This window comes from Oncorhynchus nerka, linkage group LG17 (genome assembly GCF_034236695.1).
Source record: "Oncorhynchus nerka isolate Pitt River linkage group LG17, Oner_Uvic_2.0, whole genome shotgun sequence".
In the NCBI taxonomy this organism is placed as follows: domain Eukaryota; kingdom Metazoa; phylum Chordata; class Actinopteri; order Salmoniformes; family Salmonidae; genus Oncorhynchus; species Oncorhynchus nerka.
This window is the reverse complement of record NC_088412.1, coordinates 22,900,576-22,918,695: the sequence shown is the minus strand read 5'-3', so window position 1 is coordinate 22,918,695 and position 18,120 is coordinate 22,900,576. Positions and strand designations below refer to the sequence as shown.

The following is an 18,120-nucleotide window of genomic DNA, read 5'->3' as shown; positions in this document are numbered from 1 at the left end:
TGGATAAGAGCGTCTGCAAAATGACTTAAATGTAATGTAAATGTATCGAGTACAGTATATACATATGAGATGAGTAATGTAGGGTATGTAAACACATAAAAGTGCCATTGTTTAAATTGGCTAGTGATACATGTATTTCATAAAGATGGCAAGATGCAGTAGATGGTATAGAGTACAGTATATACATATCAGATGAGTAATGTAGGGTATGTAAACATTATATTAAGTGGCATTGTTTAAAGTGGCTAGTGATAAATGTTTTACATTAATTTTTCCAATATTAAAGTGGCTGGAGTTGAGTCAGTATGTTGGCAGCAGCCATTCAATGTTAGTGGTGGCTGTTTAACAGTCTGATGGCCTTGAGATAGAAGCTGTTTATCAGTCTCTCGGTCCCTGCTTTGATGCACCTGTACTGACCTCGCCTTCTGGATGATAGCGAGGTAGACAGGCAGTGGCTCGGGTGGTTGTTGTTCTTGATGATCTTTATGGCCTTCCTGTGACATCGGGTGGTGTAGGTGTCCTGGAGGGCAGGTAGTTTGCCCCCGGTGATGCGTTTAGCAGAACTCACTACCCTCTGGAGAGCCTTATGGTTGTGGGCGGAGCAGTTGCCGTACCAGGCGGTGATAAATCCCGACAGGATGCTCTCGATTGTGCATCTGTAAAGGTTTGTGAGTGCTTTTGGTGACAAGCCAAATATCTTCAGCCTCTTCAGCGCTGCTGCGCCTTCTTCACCACGCTGTCTGTGTGGTTGGACCAATTCAGTTTGTCCGTGATGTGTACGCCGAGAAACTTAAAACTTACTACCCTCTCCACTACTGTCCCGTCGATGTGGATAGGGGGGTGCTCCCTCTGCTGTTTCCTGAAGTCCATGATCATCTCCTTTGTTTTGTTGACGTTGAGTGTGAGGTTATTTTCCTGACACCACACTCCGAGGGCCCTCACCTCCTCCCTGTCTTGTCGTTGTTGGTAATCAAGCCTACCACTGTAGTGTCGTCTGCAAACTTGATGATTGAGTTGGAGGCGTGCATGGCCACGCAGTCATGGGTGAACAGGGAGTACAGGAGAGGGCTCAGAACACACCCTTGTGGGGCCCCAGTGTTGAGGATCAGTGGGGTGGAGATGTTGTTACCTACCCTCACCACCTGGGGGCGGACCGTCAGGAAGTCCAGTACCCAGTTGCACAGGGCGGGTCGAGACCCAGGGTCCAGGGAGCTTGATGACGAGTTTGGAGGGTACTATGGTGTTAAATGCTGAGCTGTAGTCGATGAACAGCATTCTCACATAGGTATTCCTCTTGTCCAGATGGGTTAGGGCAGTGTGCAGTGTGGTTGCGATTGCATCGTCTGTGGACCTATTGGGGCGGTAAGCAAATTGGAGTGGGTCTAGGGTGTCAGGTAGGGTGGAGGTGATATGGTCCTTGACTAGTCTCTCAAAGCACTTCATGATGACGGAAGTGAGTGCTACGGGGCGGTAGTCGTTTAGCTCAGTTACCTTAGCTTTCTTGGGAACAGGAACAATGGTGGCCCTCTTGAAGCATGTGGGAACAGCATACTGGGATAAGGATTGATTGAATATGTCCGTAAACACACCAGCCAGCTGGTCTGTGCATGCTCTGAGGACGCGGCTGGGAAGCCGTCTAGCCCTGCAGCCTTGCGAGGGTTAACACGTTTAAATGTTTTACTCACGTCGGCTGCAGTGAAGGAGAGTACGCAGGTTTTGGTAGCGGGCCGTGTCAGTGGCACTGTATTGTCCTCAAAGCGAGCAAAGAAGTTGTTTAGTCTGTCTGGGAGCAAGACATCCTGGTCCACGACGGGGCTGGTTTTCTTTTTGTAATCCGTGATTGACTGTAGACCCTGCCACATACCCCTTGTGTCTGAGCCGTTCACCCCATCATTGTGAGGTATTGTTTGTTTTGTGACACACTTCTTTTCGGAGCTCTGTTTTTCCCGTAATTTAATCCTCCCGTGTATGACTTTTTACCTGTCTCACTAATGACGCCTTTTGCTTTTTCCCTGACTGTACTTTAGCCTATCGGATTTCCTGTTATCAACCTATTGCCTGATCTCCCGGACGACGTTACTAACCTTTTCCCTGCCTGTACTGTTGCCTTTTTGGACCCCCTGTGTATGACCTTCAGCCTCCTCCTGTGGTCCTGTACAAATAAACACCTGCTGCGCCCTGCGCTTGAAACCAGCTCCCTGTCTCTCATCGTGTTCATTACACCTTATTGTAAAATTAATTAAATTGTTTTTTTTTCCTTCATCAATCTAAACACAATACCCCATAATGAAGCCAAAACAGGTTATAATACATTTTTGAAAATTTATGAAAAATTAAAAACTGAAATATCACATTTATATTCAGACCCTTTACTCTGTACTTTGTTCAAGCACCTTTGGCAGCGATTACAGCCTTGAATCTTCTTGGGTATGACGCGACAAGCATCGCACACCTGTATTTGGGGAGTTTCTCCCATTCTTCTCTGCAGTTCCTTTCAAGCTTTGTCAGGTTGTATGGGGAGCCTGTGCTTAGGGTCGTTGTTCTGTTGGAAGGTGAACCTTCACCCCAGTCTGAAGTCCTGAGTGCTCTGGAGCAGGTTTTCATCAAGGATCTCTCTGTTCTTTGCTCCGTTCGTCTTTGCCTCGATCCTGACTAATCTCCCAGTCCCTGTCACTGAAAAACATCCCCACAGCATGAGGCCCTTCTACCTTTATTGCTTAGTTTGGCCAGACGGCCAGCTCTAGGAAGAGTCTTGGTGGTTCGAAACTTCTTCCATTTAAGAATGATGGAGGCCACTGTGTTCTTAGGGACCTTCAATGCTGCTGAAATGTTTTGGTACCCTTCCCCAGATCTGTGCCTTGACACAGTCCTGTCTTAGCTCTACGGACAATTCCTTCAACCTCAAAGCTTTGTTTTTGCTCTGACATGCACTGTCAAATATGGGACCTTATATCGACAGGCTTGTGCCTTTCCAAATCATGTCCAATCAATTTAATTTACCACAGGTGGACTCCAATCAAGTTGTAAAAACATCTCAAGGATGATCAATGGAAACAGGATGCACCTGAGCTCAATTTCGAGTCTCATAGTAAAGGGTCTGAATACATATGTAAATAAGGTATTTTTGTTTTTTATTTGTAATAAATATGCAGAAATTTCTCTTTTTTTTTCGCTTTGTCATTATGGGCTATTGTGTGTAGATTGATGAGTAAAAAAAACATGTAATACATTTTAGAATAAGGCTGTAATGTAACAAAATGTGGAAAAAGGGGTCTGAATACTTTCCGAATGCACTGTACGTATAGATTACATTTAGATTACTGTTACAGTGGTATTTAGGTTGATAATTGGACAATTTCCGATATTTCTTTATTTCTTAGATTTATTTAAGTACATTTTTTTATTATGTGTGTACTTGTTTGACATTATACAGCATTGTGAGGAGCTAGTAACATAAGCAGATGTTGTAGAGGGTGCAGAGAAAAATGCTTAATTATGTACACTACCAATAAACTTTGATTTGGAGGACTGCTTTTTCTGAGTAGTGCCAATATGGCCGACCAGTGGCTTCAAAGCCTGTCATTTGCCAATACATAGAGATGTCCCTGAGATAATTAACTCAATACCAATAATTGAAAGTTAAAGGCTTAAAATACCCACACGTTTGTGAATCATTGCATTAATCAAGTGTGCAAAACCATGTGCAAAATTGTTTAAAATGGGAAGCTCCTGTATAGTTAGAATTTCTATCCTTATTTTGTTTGTCATTTGACTATGGTATTTACGGTATGCTTATAGCTGCACTCAAATTAAGCAGGAATGAGTTTTTAGCCGCACCATATACAAGGATCGTCACTAGTTACCATAGCCACAAAGTCATAATTATTTTCAATTTATCTTTTTGAAATCACATTTTAAACCTAACCTTAACTCTAAATTCCAGTGCTCGACTTGGGCAGGAGCTCACTGGAGCGGAGTACCGGCACCTCAAATGATCAACTGCTTGAGCGACTTTTCGTTTTATAGAATATTAGCTCAAAAGTATTGTGGAGTTCCTGCACCTAAATATAAACGGTACTGGCACCGAAAATGTGTACCGGCACCTATTTCAGTCCAAGTCTAGCACTGACTAACACACTGCTTACATTATGTCTAACCTAACCTTTCAAAAAAAGAGCTAATTGTTTTCATTAATTTTTAGGATATAGCCTATTTTGACTTGTGGCTGCGGTAACTAGTGAAAACACATCCAAGGCTAATGTAAACAGAAAAGTTGCATATCTGACGATCATTTTGTAAATGAGCTCTAAAACACGTCTTGCAGTAGAAGAGCAGTCATAGGGACCTATATACAAACGACTTTATTTTTTAACTCCAAGTGAAAACGGGCGGATAGCGCCATCAAACCAATCGCAACTAGGGCTCTGAACATGTAAAGTGAGTTTAATACATTGTTTCACATTCATGGAATAACGAACAAACTCCCTTGATAAATGCATGTCATTCCAACAACCCAGTATTCATTCCTTAAATGCAAAATGCAGCTTCTCGTTAATGATAAAAGACGATAGAAATACAAAACAATGCTATTTGTAAAAGTAACACACTAGGCAGTGTTTGATCTGTTAAACTTGGTGTGAACAGAGGTGAAGCATGGTGGTTTTGCTTATTACAGTAAAAATGGCAACATGTTAATTTACAATAAAATTAGGTCAACCACTTACTGTCTTTCTTGTGCATAACTTCTGCAGATGAATAAAGTCCACGACAGACTCAACGCTGTCCAGTAGGACCTCAACATTTTCAATAGTAGCCTACATTCAGTTTCCCGTGGGGTGGGTTATAAAGTCGCTCTCAAGAGTTCAGACTTAACTTTTTCTCAAATCTTCAAATGTACAGTAGCTTCGAACAGCCTATCATTCTTACGTAGCCTATCCATTGAAGCACTGATGTGTGGGCGCCAATTTTTGCCTCGAATCGGCAAGCGAGTATCAAGTTATCATCCCACTTCGAGAAATCCCGTTTTGGGGCAATTGGCTTTGTTCCAGTGGTGTAAAAAGTACCCAGTTGTTATACTTGGGTAAAAGTAAAGATACCTCAATAGAAAATGACTCAAGTAAAAGTATACTTTAGTAAAAGTATCAAAAGTAAAAGTACAAGGATAAATTATTTCAAATTCCTTATTTTAAGCAAAGCAGACGGCCATATTTTCTAGGTTTTTAAATTTACGGATAGCCAGGGGCACTCTAACTCTCAGACATGATTTACAAACGAAGCATGTGTTTAGTGAGTCCGCCAGATCAGAGGCAGTAGGGATGACCAGGCATGTTCTCTTGATAAGTGTGTGAATTAGACCATTATTTTCCTGTCCTGCTAAGCATTCAAAATGTAACTTTTGGGTGTCAGGGGAAAAGTACATTATTTTCTTTAGGAATTTCGTGAAGTAAAAGTTTAAAAAAATCAAAAATATAAGTAGTAAAGTACAGATACCACATAAAACGACTTAAGTAGTACTTTAAAGTATTTTACTTTAAGTACTTTACACCACTGCTTTTTCTGCAGACCTCAATGCGCATAGTCCTCTTTTTGCTTGCTTTATTCATCTGCCTCAATTCCGTTCTCTCATATTTCAGCATTACAGATTATTAGTGTCCTCCCACCCCCTCAAATGTCGCACACAGAAAAGAGATGTTAGATCATGTTTATCAATTTATTGGCCTGCTTTCCTTCTCCTCTGCAACTGTGCCTCCTCGCCTCTTTGAAGTTCCAAAGCTTTTGTTCCTGCTTTTCAAAGCTTTTGTTCCTGCTGGTGCGAGTCAGAACTGCTCCTAGTAGCCTAGTTCATGCAGACTCAACTGTTCAGACAAGTCACTCATTGCCCTGGCCTCGGTGGCCTTAACGCCAATACAAATACAGCTAAACTCCTTTCCATCAGGTGAATGTCTAGTCAAGAGTAAGATCTCCTGGCAGTTGGCATTACATTTTGTACGAATCAGTGTTCAGTTTACTTAGCAGCCTAATTAACCCAGGCGTGATCTTGGATTAATCTGAAATAATAGAGCCAACTATGAATTTAATTTAACGTTGTTTGCATGCAATATTGCATGAAAAACCTCTTAACATGGGGATGTGTAATAAGGAATAGTGTTAGAATAAATAGCAGGTTCTTTCAAATGAACCTGTCAAATTCATAATCTGGGTTACAATGCTTGTGGAGTGTTCCTACTGCTCAGATAAACCTTTGGCCCCCTCAAGTGGCAAACTGTCAGCACTGACAACTGTAATAGAAATCGGTACACTCATCTCCCCTGAATGAGCACTTGCATACTTCCATACAGTCGATCGGAGCTTTACACAATTCACAAGTGTAACCACGCCAGCCCAGGACCTCCACTTCCGGCTCCTTCACATGTGGGATTTGAGGAGTATTACTGTCTGTAATAAAGCCCTTTTGTGGGGAAAAACTCATTCTGATTGGCTGGGCCTGGGTCCCCAGTGGCCTCTCTCAGGCCCACCCATGGCTGCACCCCTGCCATTCATTTGAAATCCACAGATTAGGGCATTATTTATTTATTTAAATAGACGGATTCCCTTATATGAACTGTATGCAGTAAAATAAAAGTAAGGCATGTGATGTATCAGAAATTGGGGAATGGAATTATAGACGAACTAAAATATTGTCATGATTATAAATAGTTTATACAGGTTTTATACAAATGTATCAGATTTATTGGAAAACTGTGAGTGCTATTATATGATACAATGTCAGCTGTTGCATTTACAACTTGTCTAGATAGACTGAAGTGTTTGAATGGAATGTTGGCATATTGGCAGTCAATTTGAAACATTTATGGACTCATGCCTATAAAAACTAGTGGTGCACGAATTTTGGAGTCGACTCCCACTCCTTTGATTGGAATGAAAGGAGTCGACTCTTGCTCGAAACGAATGTGCGCACACATACACACCACCTCATTATTGCTGAGTCGTACTAGGGAGACTACATTAGCGTTCTAGAGGACTGACATGAGCATGATGCTGGCCATTTGGCTATAAAAGGTCTATTTTGTTTGAATACAGAAGGTGATGTGTAGGAACTAGAATATTTCAGTGATATTTTTGCTGTGTGCAGGCTTGACAGATCTCATGGGATGATGCGGCGCACTCTATGCATATAAACCTATTATTTGACACGTTATATCCCTATTCGTACGGGTATAACTAGAGACGTTGGTTTTGTAATTATTATCCAAGCATGTGCGTTATTCCAGAGGACGATTCACAAAGGATACGTTGTTACAAACTGACACCTGTAATTATTTTTCCCCCAACTGAATAGAATTACGACGGAAGCCTGGAGGTTTTTATTGAAGGCTTGGAGATATTTCAACGTCATGTCTAGGCGATATTAGGCTACACTGATAACTCGTGTTTGACTGCCAAATGTATAGGTCTCCCTTCCACCTAATATTTAAGTTAATGAAGTGTGATCATAATCATTACTGTAGCGATCCATCCATGGTAGACGTCCTACATCATGCTGATTTGCACTTGGCTGTGTTTATGGACGAGAAAGTGAACTTGCCTTTTTTTTTTTTAAAGTTTAGCGGGGATGCTGCTTTGCGATCTATTGCCTAGGACAGGGCTCTCCAACCCTGTTTGTGGAGAGCTACCAACCTGTAGTTTTTCACTCCAATCCTAGTCGCATTCGATTATGGACAGCCCACATCTCGCATTCGATAGCGCATTCGATTTAATAATTAGCTGGTTGATAAACTGAATCTTGGGGCGGCAGGGTAGCCTAGTGGTTAGAGCGTTGGACTAGTAACCGGAAGGTTGCAAGTTCAAACCCCCGAGCTGACAAGGTACAAATCTGTCGTTCTGCCCCTGAACAGGCAGTTAACCCGCTGTTCCTAGGCCGTCATTGAAAATAAGAACTTGTTCTTAACTGACTTGCCTGGTTAAATAAAGGTAAAAAAAAAAAAAAAAAAAAATCAAGTGAGGTACAACTGGAGTTGGAGCGAAACCCTACAGGAATGTATAGCTCTCCAGGAACAGGTTTGGAGAGGCCTGACCTAAGAAACCAACAGCCAGCCAGGGTTTAATTAAATAAGCTATAGGCAATACTTTTTATTGCACATTTAGGCCTAATTAAACTGATGCATTTGGCGATTTGACAGTTGACAGTGCATGTCAGAGCATAAACCAAGCCATGAGGTGGAAGGAATTTTCAGTAGAGCTCAGAGAAAGGATTGTGTCGAGGCACAGATCTGGGGAAGGGTACCAAAACATTTCAGCAGCATTGAAGGTCCCCAAGAACACAGTGGCCTCCATCATTCTTTAAAATGGAAGAACTGAGCAATCAGGGGAGAAGGGCCTTAGTCAGGGGGGTGACCAAGAACCCAATGGTCACTGACAGAGCTCTACAGTTCCTCTGTGATGGGAGAACCTTCCAGAAAGATAACCGTCTCTGCAACACTCCACCAATCAGGCCTTTATGGTAGAGTGTCCAGACGGAAGCCACTCCTTAGTAAAAGGCACATGACAGCCCGCTTGGAGTTTGCCAAAAGGCACCTAAAGACTCTCAGACCATGATAAACAAGATCCGCTGGTCTGATGAAACCAAGATTCAACTCTGGCTTGAACTCCAAGTGTTACATCTGGTAGAAACCTGGTACCATCCCTACGGAGGAGCATGGTGGTGGCAGCATCATGCTGTGGGGATGTTTTTCAGTGGCAGAGACTGGGAGACGAGTCAGGATCGAGGCAAAGATGAACAGAGCAAAGTACAGAGAGATCCTCGATGAAAACCTGCTCCAGAGTGCTTAGGACCTCAGACTGGGGGCGAAGGTTTACCTTCCAACAGGACAACGACCCTAAGCACACAGCCAAGACAACGGAGGAGTGACTTCGAGACAAGTCTCTGAATGTTCTTGAGTGGCCCAGCCAGAGCCCGGACTTGAACCCATTCAAACATCTCTGGAGAGACCTGAAAATAGGTGTGCAGTGACGCTCCCCATCCAACCTGACAGAGCTTGAGAGGCTCTGCAGAGAAGAATAGGAGTGTGCTCTGTATGTCAGATATCTGAATGAACACTGCAATTATCTACCTATTCAGTGTCTTTTACTAGTCAAAAAAACTAGCTAGGACCCACCCAGGTTGTCTTGCATCTATGTGTTTAGGCAACATCACCTCCGCCACGCTGACCCTCAACACAGGGGTGTGTGCTTAGTCCCCTCCTGTACTTCCTGTTCCATGACTGCATGGCCACCCACGACTCCAACACCATCAAGTTTGCTGACGACACGACGGTGATAGGCCTGCTCACCGGTGATGACTCAGCTTACAGAGAGAAGGTTAGTGACCTGGCAGTGTGGTGCTAGAACAACCTCTCACTCAACGTAAGACCAATGAACTGATCGTGGACTACAGGAAAGGGGGGGCACAGTGGAGCAGGTCGAGAGGTTCAAGTTCCTTGGTGTCCGTATCACTAAACACTTAAAATGGTCCAAACACACGTGCAGTCGTGAAGGCGGCCTCTTCCACCTCAGGAGGTTGAAAAAGTTTGGCCCTCAAGTCCTCAAAAGGTTGTACAGCTGCACTATTGAGAGCATTTCAACTGACTGCATCACTGCCTGGTATGGCAATAGCATTGTCCTCGATCGCATGGCGCTACAGAGGGTGGTATGGACAGCCCACATCTGGCAAACTGATGTTTTGCAACAAACATTGCTGCGCTCACGTACCAGTTGTTTACTTGCTAACTGTAGTTATACACGTGCCGCGTTTAACAAGTCGAAAATGTCAAGTTTCCGACTAGCATGTGAAATAAGCCGACCGACAGCGTCATTGCGTTTTGGTATACCAGAAGTACATTAATTTCCAATAGAACACTGCATTTGCCTTACAGTATTGTGTTGCAGAGGCAGTGCGTTCTGTGTGGTGCATAAACTTATGCATCAAATTGTATGCTTAGACACAAACAGTAGCAAAAGGGGAATGTTTCAACTTTTGTTGTACACACAAAAAATATTTATGCAGTGATGCTGTCGGTCTCAGAGGCGTAACGCCTCAATCACACTTAGACCGTCATTGCTCAAAATGCTAAGCAGCATCATCTAGATATGATTGCAAAAAATTTTCAACATTCACCTTCTGCTATTATTTCGGTCATGCCGTCTACGCATGCAATTTGATTCATACTGTACGTTCGACAACTCCAACATATGCACCACATAGAACGCACTGCAACGCAATGCTGCAAACAGAGTTCCATTGGAAATGAATGTACTGTACTTCTGGTGTAGCAAAACGTAATGCCGCTGTCAGTGTGATAGAGGCATAACGGTGATACAATGTATACTTGCAGCAACATCATATGGATACAAATGTTTACAATTAACTCTTAGAGGAAACAGAAATGTATTCCAAGAATAAGGTCTTTGAACAGCTATTAAATATTGATGTATACAATTTAATAAAAAGTTTCACAAAATAATTCCCATGGTCAGTAATTCAAGTAATTTAACTACTGTATGTTAACAAAAATTATAAACTGGGTGGTTCGAGCCCTGAATGCTGACTGGCCGACAGCCGTGGTATATCAGACCGTATACCACGGGTATGACAAAACCTTTATTTTTACTGCTCTAATTACGTTGGTAACCAGTTTATAATAGCAATAAGGCACTTTGGAGGTTTGTAGTATATGGATAATATACAACGGCTAAGGGCTGTATCCAGGCACTCCGCATTGCATTAGAACAGCCCTTAGTGATGGAATATTGGTCATATACCGCACCCCCTGGGCCTTATTCCTGAACTTTAGGCTGTACATTCTACACAATGTTCTCGATGCTGCTTCACTGTTTGGGGCAATAGAGTTCCTGAACTCTTGTCAATCCAAGCTGCTCCTCTTCCAAGGCCTGTTGAATCTGAACCGTCTGGCGACTGACCAATGATGACAGCTCCAATAACTCTGAAAAACCCCTGTGAAGAAGTAAATGCTATGGTCACCAAAACAAACCCACTACATGTTCATTCATTTATTGTCAATCGTATCTTTGGAATACATAAGTGTCTTCAAGTGATTAGTCTTGACCAGTTTAAAACACGTACCCTTATGCGTGAATGCAAATACACCAGGCAAATAGCAAGCTGATCATTCATAATGGTTTCAAAAGACTTAAACTAAATATGGCATGTCTTAAGTCACTGTAATCTATGTTTTTACCCTGAGAGCTGCTTGCTGATGTCCTGTGCAGCAGTTTTCATCCCTCTCAGGCACTCAGCAGATTTCTCATTGCCATGGTGAGGTCCCTGTGTGCACTGCAGCAACACTTCCTCACTCTCCTTCAGGCTAGCAGTGGCTTTATCTGAATGGGTAGGAACCACGGTTTTTGTATACAAACACATTCATTGGGGAGGAGGGATCGGGGGGATCCTATGCATAAGAAGTCAATCCAGATAACGCCAAGTTTCTCTTCACTTTCCAGTAATGTGGCAAATTGAACGGAATAATACCAACCCAGAAATGTCATTCTATCCCCGTCAATGTAGAAGTTCTTCACTGGCAGCTCATGTCGTGTGGTGTCAACTGCGGTGGCAAAAGACTTGTATTCCTGTGTGAACTGCTTGGCGGCATTAGCCACAGGAGTTAGTGCTGTGATCTGAAAATATCAAATGTCTGATTATTCCAAATCAAATCATAGATCAGATTATTTTACAACAAGCTATTTGTATTTTTAGAATTCATATCAACAACCATAACATAATGATAACACAAAAAAAATACAGGATAACAAATTGTTTTTACATCAAAGTTTGTTTAGGCTGTATTTGGAGAGAAATTACTTCTGACCTGTAAATCGAGCAGGTCGTCCAGCTGCTTGTTCTTCTCCAGGAGGAGGTACTGGCGCTTCTTCTCATGGACTTCTTTCCGTAGCAGCTCCTCTTCCTCCATCACGGCTATAATATGCCCCTCTGCCTCCGCCTTCAATTTCTGGCTATTATTCTCCATCTGAATTCACCGAACCATCAGAGTAGTTAAAGAGGGAAAAAAAGGTTAACCTTAGGAGGTGAAATACCAATAAAACATGTGATTAAGAAATATACCAAATATAAGAGTTACCTTGGCTGTGAGGTAAGCCAACAAGAAGGTCTGCATCTCTAGGAGTCTCTTTTCATGTTCATCGTTTCTTTCAGGTTCTACTGCTGCATTTTGTAACACTGTCTTGTCTGTAATATAGGTGAGACATAGCATCTTAACTGTTGATTCCCAAATGTTGGTTTGTTATCAACATGATCTGAATAAAAGGACAGTTTACCTTTAATGGCAGACACATCAAAGTCAGGGCGAAGACAGTGACCATCTAAGATTGTGGATTGCAGAATACTTCTTCCTAATTGTGAAGGCTCAAGGACACTGGACATCATTGCTGGAAAATAAAAAGTGTTAAGTAGTAAGTACGCATATAATCTCAGGGCTCTCTACACTAAACTCCACATGGCCAAAGACATTGGAAAAATAAACAGGTTGGCCACAGTAGAGTACAGCCAAACATCTCACTAATCACTGGAAGCACTTACGAGTAGGATTGCGAAGTGACTGAGGAGCCATGGAACGCCTTGTAGGAGACCCCACCCGTGGTTTAACACCAACCGGTTTAGGTGAGGCAGGTCTTGGTGGCACAAGGGTGGACTCATTGGTGAGTGAATTGTTCTGTGGAAAGGTACAGGGGTGACATTTGTTCATTCATTTTGAGAGAACTAACTAACTATTAAATTGAATACAGAGACCAGCAATTGACATGAACTCATAACACTACCTTGGTTAGAGGTGCCTTTTCAACAGGTTGTAGATATCGAGACTTCACTATTGTACCACCAGCTGAAAAAAGGATAATGTTATTTGTAACATTGATAATTGTAAAACAAGGTTTCATGTGTCATTTAAATTGTTATTTCTAACTTACATTTTGTTTTATTTCCATTCCCACTGCTGTTGCCTTTGGCTTTGCTGGGGTTTCCAGTTCCACTGTTGTTGCTCTTGCTGTTTTCAATCACAGCTTTGGAACTGAAAATAACATAAAAACGTACACACGTAGCCTAAGGGTAAAGGCAGCTGCTAAAAGTTGATTATGAGACCCACAAGATAATGACAGCACATAGCTACGTATCCGTGTTTGTACAGATTTTATAGTAACGTGTCAACACAGCTAGCAGCTGATCACACCATCACATACAGTTACATCAGTAAAATTGCATCAATTTGGATTCATATTTTGTAAACATACAATTATATTAGCTCTCTACATTGACGAAGAACATGTTCAGCTACCTTTTTGAATCTCCAATGGTAAGTTTCTGACTTTTAGGAACCGATGACACTCTTCTTGACGCCATTTTACTTTCAAGTGAACCGCGTGTACAACAACGTTAATGTTCGGCTTGAAACAAATCCTAGGATGAGGTTGTAGCCTGTGTTACTTGCTCAACAATATTGTTTGTTGAAATAAAAAATGCAAAATGTACTTATGAACTCGTTTAGATTTATGTACAATAAATATGGACCACTATTAACGTTACTTTTATGCAACATTTTCTAGCAACCTTTCGGGTTCTAGTTGTACCATCGGACAGTATTGAAGGATGCACATAAACAGGAAGCACATTTACTTGTCTTCAAAATAGTTGAATCATGATGAACAAAGCCAAAACGATACGCACTACTGTTTTACACCTCGCTTATTAACCAAACTGCACAGCGACATTTTCAACAACATTGACATGGTAAGTTTGTTGATTGCAATACATTTGTTTGTGACAAAAACATGCAGTTTGTATATGAAAGCTAGTTAGCTGGCTAACGTTAACTTGCCTCGTGTGGGTTAACTGAACAACAGGCGACACCGGACAAGAAGCTAATTATAATTAAGCACAAAGGCCCGAGGAGGTGTGGTGTATATGGTCAATATACCACCGTAAAGGGTTCTTTTCACAACGCAACGAGGAGTGCCTGGACACAGGCCTTAGCCGTGGTATATTGGCCATATATTACAAACCCCCGAGGTGCCTTATTGCTATTATAAACTGGTTGTGTAACCTTTTATTTAATTTGTTAAGTCAGTTTAAGAATTCATTCTTATTTAAAATGATGGTCTACACCAATGTAATTAGAGCAGTAAAAATACATGTATAAAGTTAGTTAGCTAGGTAGTAAACATAGCTAGATAAAAATGTTGTCAGGTTCTTCAAAACATTTTGTAACCATGTCAGTGTAACACCACCTCCCCAAAATAGTTCGCTATTAGCAAGTTAACTGAGACAAGCTACTGTTACCAGCTAATAAAATAAACTATTACTGTAGTTAACTATTTTTTTTTGCTAATGTTGTTCACCACTCACAGGTCTATTTATTTTTTTGTCTTCCCAATTCTCTCCATCCTAGGTACCCACAGATTTTCAAGCATTGGTCCATCGATTTTATGCCGTTCAAGCTGAAAGGGTTGAAGCTTACAGGCTTTTTGACCAGTAAGTAGGCCTGCATTATTTTCAGTTGATGCATATATGCACTTCCTGCCTTTCTGTTCACTTAAAGTAGGTAAAGATGGACTAACATGTTTATTTCTCTCCAGAGGCCATGAAGCATACTTGAGGACAGGGCCCCACTATGACTTTGACCACTACAGGCAGCTGGTACATGAGATAACGCAGGCTTTCTGTGGCCTCTCAAAGGAGGTGCTAGAGATAAAGGAGCGGCTGCACCAAGACTTCGACCGTCCAGATCTCTCCGAACACATTGACAAGCTGCAGAAAAAAGAAAAGCAGAAGCTTGAACTGGTAACGACTTTCTTACCTAGTACACTGACCTGGGATATGCTTTAAGGAAACTCCTGACCTGTAAAACGACTAACTGAAATTGAACTTATCGTAACCAACACCGTAACCAAATTTTAGCCTGTACCAGTCAGTTTGTGCTATCCTGCCATCTTCTTGTCACTCATTGTCATGCCAAACATGGCTTGACTATGAGCAATGGAGTTGGCAAGATCTGGGACGAGGCCCCCAGTGTGCACTTGCTCGCTCTTCCCAAATTGAAGGATCATATCGGTGTAAACATGGGCAAAATTAATTGTGTAGCATATTTTTTATACCAGGTTTAGTGAATCGAAATGCCGACTCTGTTGCTGTAACAGTGCTCAGTTGACTGATGTTGGCGCTTAGGGATTACATATGGATATCAAGTATTGAGTTTTATATAGTTTATGAGTTTTCAGTTGAACATGCATATTTTTGCAGTGCAGTGTTCTGCAATTCTAGTCCTGGAAATCTACTGGATGTACTTGCTTTTATTCTAGACCATCAATATCACACCTGATTCAAATCATGATCTTCACACTCTAGGCCATGATTAGCAGAATCCGGTGTGTTACTGAAGAGCTGGAACAAATACCTGCACGCCCAGTAGCTCTCTAGGACCTGTTTTGAGGTTTCTGCAATACTGCATCACCTCCAAGGTTCATCATCGGACTTCCATCAATCAGCCACAAGGGGTCAGATTTCTCCTCTGAGAATGTATAAGTGCATATAACCCAATATTGCAAGAGCTGATATTGCTCACATGTAATACAAGTAGGCACTTGTCTGTCCTACATGAACAATCTTAATGCGTCTTGGGAATATACACCTGTAAACACAAAGATACAATGTCAACTATGAGTATTTATGATGAATGTAAGCTTTGCTTTTTGGTAGCTGATTAGTGAAATTTGCTCTCATTCAGTGCTGTATGGTCCTGCCACACAAGAATACATACAGGTACACATGGATTTTGATGTGGCTATTGTAATCTGCTCTAAGGAAAACAAGTGGGCTCAGAAATCAGAATTAGATTTTTGGGGGTCCAAGGTTCCTTGGATTTTGTTACTTTAGCCCCTACTCTTGTGATTAAGTCACAGATTGTCTTTGGGGCCACGATGGATTTTTACCTTAATTGCAATATGCCGTCAAATCCAATATGGCTACCATAGTACCATTTTTATGGAGGTTAAATAACTTGTAAACATCCTGGGGACCATGACACAACATCTCAAGAATGTCCTTTGGAATATACCAGGGATTAAACAAAACCTCCAGGGGACCATGACACAGCGTACAAACCACTTTAGTAGGTGACCATTTCGTGACGTTCCGGGGACGTCCTTATGACTCGTTTGCAGGGACGTTCCCTTGGGAACATCATGCAACGTCCTAATGACTAGTTATGTTGAAGTCCTGAGAACGTCCTAAAATGGTCCTCCGTTATGTCCTGGAAGCTTACAGGGAACTAGGCAAAGGTCACCCAGAGAATGTTCTCTTGGGACCATCATGCAACGTCCCATTGTGGTCATTGAACTTCTCATGGATAACATGCTATCAGAACCAAACAAAACCCTTTTTATAAAGTGCCCTAATGGACATAAAAATGCATTTTTTTAAATATAAAGGTTATACTGCACCAAACCGGGACGTGTACTAAACACCCTCTTATGTTCCTGAGGTTAATGTTATGTTTAAATGGGGGATAAACGTCGAGCTGAATCCATTCAAGATGGGCTATGCATATTCATGAGGTCGACGAACTTGAAATACCTTCGCTATAAAATGCAGGAGGTTGAAGACAACCAAGCTCATCTTTATATCAGAGTTGTGCTTGTTGTTCACGCGTATCTGGTTAGACTGGTCCCACCTGATTTCGCCTCGTCCCGCCTGCCATCTTTCAGGATATGTATTTCCATTGTTAGTGGTCACTCTACCATCTTGTCAATATAATGGATCATCTTTGACCATTCCACCAAAGACCGTGATGCCCCTCTATGACAGTCATGGAGGCGACGCTGGGAAAACATTTTTTGTCCGCGCTACAGACTGCTATATCGGTCTGATAATACCGGACTACTACTTTTGTCAAGAAAAAAAAATGTCCTTGTCCAAGAGATTTACACTAATATCAAAATGTCGCTCCAGGGTATGGCTACCTGAAACACAACCCTTATTTTTAAGTGTTTCTAAAATCCCCTATGGGAAAAATGAATGGTGGAAAAACGATTGGATTCCTTGTTTGATGCTTGGTTTTATTAGTATTATAATGTGGTACTCTATATGGAACTTTGTATTTGTAGTTAACTTAGTACCCAAGTTATAGTTCCCGGCGTTCAGAGTGAGACGGATAAACAGCTTGACTATACAGTTGAAGTTGGAAGTTTACATACACCTTAGCCAAATACATTTAAACTCAGTTTTTCACAATTCCTGACATTTAATCCTAGTAAAAATACTTTATTTTAAGAATGTGATGTCAGAATAATAGTAGAGAATTATTTATTTAAGCTTTTATTTATTTCATCACATTCCCAGTGGGTCAGTTTACATGCACTCAATTAGTATTTGGTAGCATTGCTTTTAAATTGTATAATTTGGATCAAACATTTTGGGTAGCCTTCCACAAGCTTCCCACAATAAGTTGGGTGAATTTTGGCCCATTCCTCCTGACAGAGCTGATGTAACTGAATCAGGTTGTAGGCCTCCTTGCTGGCACACGCTTTTTCAGTTCTGCCCACAAATGTTCTATAGGATTGAGGTCAGGGATTTGTGATGGCCACTCCAATACCTTGACTTTGTTGTCCTTAAGCCATTTTGCCACAACTTTGGAAGTATGCTTGGGGTCATTGTCCATTTGAAAGAACCATTTGCGACCATGCTTCAACTTTCTGACTGATGTCTTGAGATGTTGCTTCAATATATCCACAATTTTCTTTCCCCATGATGCCATCTATTTTGTGAAGTGCACCAGTCCCTCCTGCAGCAAAGCACCCCCCACCCCCCGTGCTTCACGGTTGGGATGGCGTTCTTCGGCTTGCAAGCCTCCCCCTTTTTCCTCCAAACATAACGATGGTCATTATGGCCAAACAGTTCTATTTTTGTTTAATCAGACCAGAGGAAATTTCTCAAAGTACGATCTTTGTCCCCATGTGCAGTTGCGAATCGTAGTCTGGCTTTTTTATGGTGGTTTTGAAGCAGTGGCTTCTTCCTTGCTGAGCCGCCTTTCAGGTTATGTCGATATGGGTCTCGTTTTACTG

General features: G+C 41.7%; 3 protein-coding genes across 3 annotated transcripts in view; 1 reads left to right on the top strand and 2 right to left on the bottom strand.

Moving 5' to 3' along the window:
* cpamd8 (C3 and PZP like alpha-2-macroglobulin domain containing 8) overlaps positions 1–5,016 on the bottom strand; it is a 54,029-nt gene extending 49,013 nt beyond the window's left edge. The window contains exon 1 of the mRNA XM_065003058.1: positions 4,725–5,016. Coding sequence (XP_064859130.1) covers positions 4,725–4,801 — 77 coding nt within the window. The 5' untranslated portion in view covers positions 4,802–5,016. The remainder of the gene's footprint in view (positions 1–4,724) is intronic.
* A 5,438-nt stretch (positions 5,017–10,454) lies between these two features.
* On the bottom strand, positions 10,455–13,544 carry LOC115144904 (HAUS augmin-like complex subunit 8). Its single transcript, XM_029686025.2, has 10 exons — positions 13,341–13,544; positions 12,976–13,076; positions 12,829–12,890; positions 12,590–12,722; positions 12,328–12,438; positions 12,132–12,238; positions 11,862–12,020; positions 11,529–11,670; positions 11,235–11,376; positions 10,455–10,990 (listed from the first exon to the last, which is right to left on the bottom strand). The coding sequence occupies exons 1-10, from the start codon at positions 13,403–13,405 to the stop codon at positions 10,864–10,866; spliced, it is 1,149 nt and encodes a 382-aa protein (XP_029541885.2). The 5' UTR covers positions 13,406–13,544; the 3' UTR covers positions 10,455–10,863.
* Positions 13,545–13,681: 137 nt separating this feature from the next.
* rex1bd (required for excision 1-B domain containing) overlaps positions 13,682–18,120 on the top strand; it is a 13,697-nt gene continuing 9,258 nt past the window's right edge. The window contains exons 1-3 of the mRNA XM_029686026.2: positions 13,682–13,792; positions 14,451–14,533; positions 14,638–14,842. Of these exons, the coding sequence (XP_029541886.1) occupies positions 13,790–13,792; positions 14,451–14,533; positions 14,638–14,842 (291 nt within the window). The 5' untranslated portion in view covers positions 13,682–13,789. The remainder of the gene's footprint in view (positions 13,793–14,450; positions 14,534–14,637; positions 14,843–18,120) is intronic.